The sequence below is a fragment of the Ostrea edulis genome, chromosome 7 (genome assembly GCF_947568905.1).
Source record: "Ostrea edulis chromosome 7, xbOstEdul1.1, whole genome shotgun sequence".
In the NCBI taxonomy this organism is placed as follows: Eukaryota; Metazoa; Mollusca; class Bivalvia; order Ostreida; family Ostreidae; genus Ostrea; species Ostrea edulis.
The window spans coordinates 62,801,193-62,812,416 of record NC_079170.1 but is presented as its reverse complement, the minus strand read 5'-3'; the positions used below and the strand labels follow the sequence as shown (position 1 = coordinate 62,812,416).

Genomic DNA, 11,224 nt, shown 5'->3' with positions numbered 1-11,224 from the left:
TTTCATATAGAGTAAATGGATGGTAGAATTTTGTAATCACGTTATCATTCTGAAGGGTTCATCAAATAGAAATAATCCACCATAGGAATTTTCAAAATTTTGATTAGTTCTGCGCTTGATTTATTTCACCTTGAATTCAACATTGAAGTCTATGGGAAGAGCTTGTTTTATTAAATATTTTAAAAATTAATTATACTTTCATACCAATCTTTGAGGAAAAGTTGCAGACACTTTTTTGTGAAAAGAGGAGAAACCAGACTAACATACCATACCATACACAATGTCTCTGGAGAAACCTAACAAAACTACGTTAGATAACCACTTCTATTGTGAAGAAATATCAGAGGAAGAATCATAGGACTTCATGCAAGACACTGCTTTGAGCGTAAAAAATGTTTGAAATCATTAAATAATACACATGTACTGGTTATTACTTATTCTCTTTAGAGAAGTCGATAGGCATAGCCTTCATCGTCGATGAAGGCTATGCCTATCGACTTCTCTAAAGAGAATAGTTATTACTGAAATATATGATTAAGATGGGGGACAGAAAATATGTAATATAGTACAGATAAGGTCTTAAGATATTTTGAAACATATAAATAAAACTCAAAAGCACAATAAACACACAAAAATGTATAAATACTAATTCATTATATACAAATTCTTTCATCTGGGGCGTAACGTCCGAGGGCGAAACGTCTTTAAGGGGCGAAATGTCTTGTTCCCTGCGCGATGTGTATACAAAACGCAATGCAATGATTACGAATTTTCTCAAAGAAGAAATCAAATGATGATAGATATCGGTAAGATTCCCCGATCAGGTAGCGTTTGGCTACAGTTACGTTTGGTAAAACTTAAACAATGTATATTGAAATGTTTAAGGAAACAAAGAGTGTAGAGAGACCGAATTTTCTCTGTCGATAGACCGCACCTTGCATTTTTTTTTTAAAGCCTTCAGATTGAAGGAGACAGAGAAAGAATAAACAATGACTGAGGGGCAATTTGGCGTAATGCTAACTCTAAACCGGTTGTAACCAGTATTCTTTTTTTTTTAAAAGAAGGGATTACCAAGTTCAATTTCAAATAGGATTAAAGAGGTACGCTACACCAGAGAAATTTGATGTGGATAGAAAGTGGAGGCTATGTACAACAATATTTCGAATTTTCAAATTTACTTTATTTTGTCAAAAAATACGGTTTTAGTAGAAGGTAATCTGAAAAAAAATTAAATAAAACCCCTGCTGGTCTCAAACCTGCGACCCACAGTTCAGCAGTCTGTATTCTAACCTACTGAGCTAATCGGCTAGGTATTTAAATGGAAAAGGAAAAGTCCAATATTGCTGATATATATTTTTCCATCCATGTTTTTAAAGGAAGTCAGCCATTATGACGATGTAGAGTACTACCTTAATTTACAACAATTGCATGGCTATTAATTATCATTAAATTGTTCAAACACCATCCATTTTGTGAGTTACAGACAACGTGCACCTACACTCTAGTCTTTATCATGTATCAAACTTTGTACAGGATTTTTTGCTGCTGATCTTCAGAAATCTATTTAATACATGTGCGTGTGGATCAGACCAAATCCCATCGTCGGATACCCACGGCTGATCTCGGCTTCTACTAATCACATGATGAGTAGAAGACGAGATCAGCCGTGGGTGTCCGACGATGACCGAATCCGTGCTTTGAAATTTGTCTTTTAGTTACTCTACTTTTCTTCAGATCTGAAGTATGTGTGTATCCATATTATTACATGGACACAAGTTGCTTATAAGAGATCTAAAAAGTTTTGTCAATTTCTGTGTAAGGAAGAAGACAGGTTTTAAGAACACATCAGTAATTACTCTGACATGCATGTAAAACATTATAGTGAAGGTGAAATAATCCCAGAATTTCTCTTTAATTTAGGTGCTTTCATGTGAGGCAAAAGTGTATGCAATGTTGCATGATATTTAGTAAGAACACAGGGTACAGCAGCATATTGGAGTGCTGGAGTACAATGTAAGCGATAACATACATGTACTTACAGGAAGTAAACGATAACATCTGCAGTAAAATACAGTTGTAGCAAACCTCCAGGACCAGCAAAATACAGTTCATTATAACCAAACTTTGTAATCTCCAATGATTTTTGTTTTCGTTTTCCTTTCATAGGAGAATTATGAATATATATGACTTAAGCATGAATTCATTATGACAATGAACTTGTACCATGCATATTGAAATGGAGACTTTTTTTTCTTCAGTGTTTAGGTATGAAGATAAGGAATACATTGAGCGTCGAAAGATGAGAATGCATGATAGATAGACCTGAAGGTTCCAATGTGAAAAATGACTGGAGCTTGAAAAATCACAGGTAGAAATTCGAAACTTAAAACAGGGAGTACAATATGGTTACCTCTAAAACGAAACATGTGGAGAACCTGAGGTTCCTCTCTACCATCATCCTGGTTGTAGCCCTAGGACTGGGACTGTACACACAGTGGCAGGTGACAGAGAACACAGCCATTCTTATCATCTCCTTGGTGGGCCTCCTGGTGTTTGGCCTCTCCTGTGCCTTACAGTTCTATTTTCACTACCCCTACATTGGACAGGTTCTCTTCCACATCTGGCTGGGCTGCATTCTCGGAATCATCATATTCTCTGAGGAGAAGGAAATCCAGTATATGATGCCACAGGAAGTGATGAACATTCTATTTATAACCAGTCTGTGTGTGCACTGTTTCTGGACTATCCTGCAGAGGGCGCTGAGGATGTACAATCATGCCCCTTCACTGTGCCCTCAGGTCGAGATCCTGGAGGGAATCGGGTTTGCTGTGTCTACTCTTATCACAGGGAATGATGCCATTGCAATCTCTTTAATGATCGTAGCTGTGTCGTGTAATTTAGTGGCTATAAGAATGAAGTCTTATTTAGGCTTGTTGAACTTTATTGGACTTGTGTGTTTGGCCTGTTTTGTGTTTTACAATGATTTGAACATTTCTGTGAACCTCTATGGCCTGGCTTGTTTTGTAGGTAGGCATGCATTTGAACCCATCATAGACTTGTATTTCTCAGGATTGTCATCCTTGGAGAGATGGGAATCTTTCTTCAGATTATCCAAGTTTTGGAGACATATAACAGTTTTATGTGTATTTATACTCAATTTAGTAACAGGGGGAGTTATTGGTCGATTGTCAGCCAATCACAAGGAGTGGTTCATCGTGGTGCCACTGTTTGTGTTGTTTGCCATTTTGTGGCTGTGCTTTCATTTACTGTCTTTCATTACCTGCTGGAAACTCATGAATAAAATCACTGACTGCAATCTGACATTTGCTAGTCTTCCAGATGAAAACAAAAACATGAACCAAATCATGGCCTCTAGAGGTGTGCGCCACTTCAGTCTGATCTCTCAGCGCTTGGTGTGTGTAACCCTAGTAACAACTGTGATGTTGGTGGGGGTAGGGTGGACTACAAGGACCGCCTACAGTTTGAGCTTTATCTCCATTTTGCTGCCAATAGAGTGCATGACTCTCAGTTTATTTTGGGAATTGGGCACCTTCCTTGGAGGAACGGTCACAGGGTATGCCATCATTACTCCAAACACAGGCCAAAGGTAAGACACCAATACTCCAAACACAGGAGGAAGGTAAGCCATCATTACTCCAAACACAGGAGGAAGGTAAGCCATCATTACTCCAAACACAGGAGGAAGGTAAGCCATCATTACTCCAAACACAGGACAAAGGTAAGCCATCATTACTCAAACACAGGGCAAAGGTAAGCCATCATTACTCAAACACAGGACAAAGGTAAGCCATCATTACTCAAACACAGGACAAAGGTAAGCCTTAATTACTTCAAACACAGGGCAAAGGTAAGCCATCATTACTCCAATCACAGAGCAAAGATAAGCCATCATTACTCCAATCACAGGACAAAGGTCAGCCATCATTACTCAAACACAGGACAAAGGTAAGCCATCATTACTCCAAACACAGGACAAAGGTAAGCCATCATTACTCCAAACACAGGAGGAAGGTAAGACACCAATACTCCAAACACAGGACAAAGGTAAGCCATCATTACTCAAACACAGGGCAAAGGTAAGCCATCATTACTCAAACACAGGACAAAGGTAAGCCATCATTACTCAAACACAGGACAAAGGTAAGCCTTAATTACTTCAAACACAGGGCAAAGGTAAGCCATCATTACTCCAATCACAGAGCAAAGATAAGCCATCATTACTCCAATCACAGGACAAAGGTCAGCCATCATTACTCAAACACAGGACAAAGGTAAGCCATCATTACTCCAAACACAGGACAAAGGTAAGCCATCATTACTCCAAACACAGGAGGAAGGTAAGACATCATTACTCCAAACACAGGAGGAAGGTAAGCCTTAATTACTTCAAACACTGGGCAAAGGTAAGCCATCATTACTCAAACACAGGACAAAGGTAAGCCTTAACTACTCCAAACTAGACTAATCTTTCTCGTATATATGATTCTTTAAACTATTAAATAAACTAAAACTATTGTAAGAGGTAAGATTTTAGGAATCCAAGATAATAGTTCACTGTGTTTACTGTAACAAGTATTTTGATGGTTTTTCTCCCCTCATTTTTCTAACTATTTACCAGCAGAAGAAACACTGGTGCTACTCTGCTCTCTGGTGCCTTGGTGCAGGATATTGGAACAAGAGCCACAGCTTCCCTCAACAAGATGAACCAGTTTTTCTCCTATCACATGATCGATTGCTTTGGATGCGACTATTCCACCAGTGGGCTATCCCCAGACAACCTTGAGAGCAAAGTGAAGGCATTTTTTGACCGTAGGACCAGTGATGGTCCACGCTTCGATACCTACGTCGTATTTTACTCGGGGGATACCTTTGAAACAGGAGACTGGGCTTTGACAGGTAATGAGAACAATTAATAATGATAAGTGTTTTCCTCTATACATGGACATACATGTACATTAGGACTGAAACAATATGCCCCCTTCACGATACGATGCATATTGCAATGCTTAAGAAAAATTAGTTACCAACATTCACAATCATAATTTTAAAATGTTTCCAAACTGCCAAATGGTAAGATGCCTGTTGGCTCTGTACTCTGTAGTTTAAACTGATAGCTTAAATCGATAAAGTAAAGTTCATTATCATTTTCATCACTCTAGTCAAACAACAATCAGAATGCTATTGGACTCTGTTTTGTCCCTCGTGCAGGTATGTTAGATAATATTAAAGTACAGGTCAAGCCTGATGCATTTTACTGAACCTGTTTGTAATAAATGTATCGAATCGAAAATTGAGGCATTGAATCGAGCATTTATATTGAACAGTATCGATATTTCGGTGAATTGTTTCAACCCTAATGTACATGTATCATCCTCTCAAGACATAGGTCTGAGTCCCCCTTCACTCCCAAGGGGAGGGGATCAAACTTTTTGTACAGGTTTGTGATAATGTACTTTTATACATGAATAAATATTTCTATTCACCATGTCATATGTTCAACTCCCAATTCTGAAATTTTTTTTTCTCTCCCCATTTTGGTGTCTACGTATTTGTCTACTATGTAACAAATGTCCAACTTTATTGTTCTTTGAATAACTTCAAATGTCAGCCAGAATCGCAGGGTGATGATTGTGTAAATTGTCCTTGGACTGTTAACTTTACTATTGGTGGTAAGAGAAACTGTTGTATGATGTTGTGTGTGGACACAGGTGTGCCATACTTTTCAATCAGACATGTTAACAATGGGAATGTGGGACAACAAGGGGATGATGAAATTTTGTGTGAGCTATAACTTTTGCTTTTTTATCAAACTTCAATATGTTACAGTACATAGCTTAAAGGTAAAATCATGGTCAAGTTCAAGGTCATTCGAAAATGTCCATCTGGCCCATATGTTGGATGCATACATGTATCTTCAGATATTAATGCATTTGACGACCATTCATTGTCATCACTGTCACAGCTTTGAGGGTATATGAATGTGTGAAATATAAGACACTTAGATTTCTGTATAGTACATGTAATTTGTTGTTAACGTTTAGATATTATATGCATTTGTTGACCATGGCTCTGTTTGATGGTGTTGTATTATTTGCTAGACTTTTAATTTATTATATAAGTTTATTTGTCGGCCCACTGTATGTAATGATACCACAATTTCATGTTTGAAATGTTGTGGTGAATGTGCATGTATTATAGAATCCAATGTATCAACTGTGAAAAGAAGCATTATAGATGTGTGTTTTGGTCAATGTTATATGTGAGTGTGTATTTGACATTGCTATATTATTTGTGTGTGTGTGTTTGACAACATTGCTATATTATTTGTAAGTGTATATTTGACAACATTGCTGTGTTATATGTGTGTGTATATTTGACAACATTGCTATGTTATATGTGTGTGTGTATTTGACAACATTGCTATATTATTTGTATGTGTATATTTGACAATATTGCTATGTTATATGTGTGTGTATTTGACAACATTGCTATGTTTTATTTGTATGTGTATATTTTACAACATTGCTATGTTATATGTATGTTTGTATTTGACAATATTGCTATATTTTATTTGTATGTGTGTGTATTTTACAACATTGCTATATTATATGTGTGTGTGTATTTGACAACATTGCTATGTTATATGTGTGTGTGTATTTGACAACATTGCTGTGTTATATGTGTGTGTATTTGACAACATTGCTATGTTATATGTATGTGTGTATTTGACAACATTGCTGTGTTATATGTATGTGTATTTGACAACATTGCTATGTTATATGTATGTGTATTTGACAACATTGCTGTGTTATATGAGTGTGTGTTTGACAACATTGCTATGTTATATGTATGTGTATTTGACAACATTGCTGTGTTATATGAGTGTGTGTTTGACAACATTGCTATGTTATATGTATGTGTATTTGACAACATTGCTATGTTATGTACTATGTTATATGTGTGTGTGTATTTGACAACATTGCTGTGTTATATGTATGTGTATTTGACAACATTGCTATATTATATGTATGTGTGTATTTGACAACATTTCTATGTTATATGTATGTGTATTTGACAACATTGCTATGTTGTGTGTGTGTGTGTATTTGACAACATTGCTATGTTATATGTATGTGTGTATTTGACAACATTTCTATGTTATATGTATGTGTATATTTGACAACATTTCTATGTTATATGTATGTGTATTTGACAACATTGCTATGTTATGTGTGTGTGTGTATTTGACAACATTGCTATGTTATATGTATGTGTGTATTTGACAACATTGCTATGTTATATGTATGTGTATTTGACAACATTGCTATGTTATATATGTATGTGTATTTGACAACATTGCTATGTTATATGTATGTGTATTTGACAACATTGCTATATTATTTGTGTGTGTGTTAGTCAACATTTGCTGTATGATAGAGACTGCTGTAAAACTGCAATAATTTCCCTCCCTACATATATACACATGCTTGATATAAATATCTTTTTTTTTTCATTTCAGATGGACGGTCTTTAAGTTTTCTAACATTGCTTGACTGGTGGTCTAACAAAAACACACATTCTGGTTCCCGGCTCATCCTCATAATGGACACAGATAGCTCCTACATGTGGCTGCCGTCCGTCAAGAGAGTTTCTGAGGACTTTGTTGCCATTCAGACATGCAAATACAGTAAACCTGCAGATCCAGAATCCTCAGAGGTGGCCAAGGTTGGTCGCTTCACAAAAGATTTTGTTAAATACAACCAGGGAGAAGAATTGGAACTAAACTGGAGTGACAAGGAGAGGAGAGTGTGTGCCCTCTATCAGGTGTCCAGGAGTTGGACGGACTTCACATTCCATCTACCAACAAAGGAGGAGATCAATGACCACTGGGATATCAGCTTCCCCAAACTTCTGAAACCACTAGTGCGGGCTGTTAACTTTGGTGGGGTGGGGAACCCCTGTTTCTGTGTGGGGTGTGTGATGAGGTGTTTAAAGAGGAAGAAAATGAAATGGTTGCCCCCAAAAGAGTTGAATACTGGTCACAGCTTTAAATTGATCCGATCATAAATTACCCCCCCCCCCTCTTTTCAGAGAACTGAATATTGGACACAGCTTTGAATTGATTTACCACACACACAGACATTGTATAATCTATGTTTGGTCAATTTGACCCTAAAAAGGACTTTCCTTGAACTTTGCACAGTCTCCACAATCAAACAGAGAGTTTGAGTTCACTAAGGGGCAAGATCAAAAATCGATGTCGGATAAAAATCTGAATTCAAATAGTTGGAGGGAGGGGGAGTAAAATTTCCGTAAGTTTCTGTCATCCGACATCGATTACACTTTAGTGGGGAAAAAAGAAGACAAGTGGCTGTTAAAAACCACATACATGTAATGTTACATTTTTGTACATGTACACTTTAAATTGTGAATAAACAGTAGTAAAAGAATAAAGAGTATTATTTATACTCGTATGTTTTTACTTGTTAATCGATTAGTTTCAACATTCATCAAAATTAGATTTAAGGGGGTTGGAAATAGGTATTGGTGAAAACAATATGAATTTAGTTTTTTTGTCAGACATTGAACGTTTGATCTCGCCCCAAATTGATAATCAGAGTGAAAGAAAACTTTATTTGCAATTTTTGTTCTTTATAGTTTGAATAGAAGTTTTTTATTGTCTGTATAGTTTATTTATTGAATATATTTTTGGAATACATGCTTTTGAATTTATAAGACTTGTTTATTATTTTGATATTATGTAATCGAAGATGGTGCAGGAACTAAGTGGTGTAATAATGTTAGTGTCTGCTGAAATGTACATATTGTAAATTTCTTTTTAAGAACCACATGGATTGCTTGAAAGTCACAATTTACTTGACTTGTACTAATCAATGAAGCATAGTGATTCATCAGGCCATAGTTGAATTCATCATTTCAAGCTTGCATTTCCACAAGCATTCACTACTACCATAAAAATAGAGGGGGCTGATAAATCGAGCTTCGCGTGTAAAGATTATGGAAAAACTACTTTTTAAAAAGAAAATGGGGGACCAAGTTGCCCTGTTGCTATGTGCCTGCAATAATTCATTGTAGAATCACTCTATGTGTCTTTATTAATTTATCATATAATGTACTAGAATGTGTTGTATGGCATTGTCCTATTCAGAAGTGCATTTCGCCATTGGTTACGTACTACTTTCATCATTAAATCGTGGAAGAGGTGTGTTGAGTCCTTATATGTCCGCCTGCACAATATGTCTGCCTTCGCTATATGTCCGCCCAATTTTGGACCGAACTGTCCTTATATGTCCGCCTGCACAATATGTCCGCCCAATTTTGTTTTCAAAGAGTCACTATATGTCCGCTTGCACTATATGTCCGCCCTTTTTTTTAGCTCACCTGAGCTAAAAGCTCAAGTGAGCTTTTCTCATCACCCGTATTCCGGCGTCCGTCCGTCTGTCCGTCTGTAAACTTTTAACATTTTTAACTTCTTCTCAAAAACCACTGGCCCAATTTCAACCAAATTTGGCACAAAGCATCCTTAGGTAAAGGGAATTCTGAATTGTTAAAATAAAGGGCCAGGCCACCTTCAAAGGGGAGATAATCAAGAAAAGGTAAAAATAGGGTAGGGTCATTAAAATATCTTCTTCTCAAGAACCACTGAGCCAGAAAAGCTGAGATTTATATGAAAGCTTCCTGATATAGTACAGATTCTAAATTGTTAAAATCCTGGCCCCCGGGGGTCGGATGGGGCCACAATAGGGGATCAAAGTTTTACATACAAATATATAGGAAAAATCTTTTAAAATCTTCTTCTCAAGAACCACTGTGCCAGAAAAGCTGAGATTTATATGAAAGCTTCCTGATATAGTACAGATTCTAAATTGTTAAAATCCTGGCCCCCGGGGGTCGGATGGGGCCACAATAGGGGATCAAAGTTTTACATCCAAATATATAAGAAAAATCTTTAAAAATCTTCTTCTCAAGAACCACTAAGCCAGAAAAGCTGATATTTACATGAAAGCTTTCTGACATAGTGCAGATTCAAGTTTGTTAAAATCATGGCCCCTGGGGGTTGGATGGGGCTACAAGGGGGATCAAAGTTTTACATACAAATGTAGGGACATTCTTTAAGAATCTTCTTCTCAAGAACCACTGAGCCAGAAAAGCTGATATTCACATGAACAGCTTCCTAACATAGAGCAGAGTTAAGTTTGTTCAAATCATGGCCCCCCTGTTTTAGGATGGGGCCACAATAGGGGATCAAAGTTTTACATACAAATATATAGGATTTAAAAAAAAAAAAATTTTCTTCTCAAGAACCACTGAGCCAGAAAAGCTGATATTTACATGACAGCTTTCTGATATAGTGCAGATTCAAGTTTGTTCAAATCATGGCCCCTGGGGGTAGGATGGGACCACAAGGGGGGATCAAAGTTTTACATACAAATATATAGGAAAAATCTTCAAATATCTTCTTCTCGTGAACCATTGGGCCAAAGAAGTTCACATTTACATGAAAGCTTTCTGACATAGTGTAGATTCAAGTTTGCAAAAACTATGGCCTCCAGGGGTAGGTTGGGGCCATAATAAGGACTACCGTTTTACATGCAAATATATATAGAAAGTCTTCTGATATGGACCAAGGTGACTCAGGTGAGCGATGTGTCCCATGGGCCTCTTGTTTTTCAAAGTGTCACAATATGTCTGCCTGATTTTTGAACGAACTATTACAATATATTCACCTATATTAGAATTTGATTACTATGTACAGTGTAACGTCGGTGAAAAAGACATAATATTTCGAATTCTATCTGTACAAAAGACATAATTCGACATTTATATAGTAGGGAAGCCTGCTAAGGCCATTACATAGAAAGAACCTTAATTCATTGCGTTTAATCGCAAAGTTTGCGAATAATCGCAATAATTATTGCGTTCAAACGCAATCTTTTGCGTTTAGACTAAATAATCATTGCGTTTAATCGCAAACATTTGTGTTTAAACGCAAAGTTATTTGCGTTTAAACGCAATCTTTTGCGATTAAACGCAATAAAAGAAATTAGTTCTTTCTATGTACCGATAGCGTGTTGTTTACAGTTACATTAAACTATATAGTGATGTGTGTAGTACCATCAGCGTCTTGTTTACTTGAGTTTCGTGTGTAGTACCGTTAGCGTGTTGTTTACAGTTACATTAA

At 36.7% G+C, this 11,224-nt stretch overlaps 1 protein-coding gene across 2 annotated transcripts; it reads left to right on the top strand.

Annotated features, from left to right (window-relative positions):
• Nucleotides 1-705: 705 nt before the first annotated feature.
• On the top strand, nt 706-8,757 carry LOC125655666 (transmembrane protein 168-like). Of its 2 annotated transcripts, none has more exons than XM_048886048.2 (4): nt 706-806; nt 2,259-3,607; nt 4,643-4,917; nt 7,541-8,757. In XM_048886048.2, exons 2-4 carry the CDS (start codon nt 2,403-2,405, stop codon nt 8,086-8,088), a joined length of 2,028 nt encoding a protein of 675 aa, XP_048742005.2. In that variant the 5' UTR covers nt 706-806; nt 2,259-2,402; the 3' UTR covers nt 8,089-8,757. The 2 variants fall into 2 exon arrangements, with proteins under 2 accessions (XP_048742005.2, XP_048742004.2); XM_048886047.2 differs by having other exon boundaries at nt 712-806; nt 4,640-4,917.
• The last annotated feature ends 2,467 nt before the right edge of the window (nt 8,758-11,224 follow it).

Bases quoted from the DNA above. Each gene is read 5' to 3' on its own strand.
- LOC125655666 (XM_048886047.2), top strand. From the start codon at position 2,403: ATGGTTACCTCTAAAACGAAACATGTGGAGAACCTGAGGTTCCTCTCT. The intron at 3,608-4,639 runs GTAAGACACCAA...ACTATTTACCAG, and splicing joins ACTCCAAACACAGGCCAAAG to CAGAAGAAACACTGGTGCTA. The intron at 4,918-7,540 runs GTAATGAGAACA...TTTTCATTTCAG, and splicing joins AGGAGACTGGGCTTTGACAG to ATGGACGGTCTTTAAGTTTT.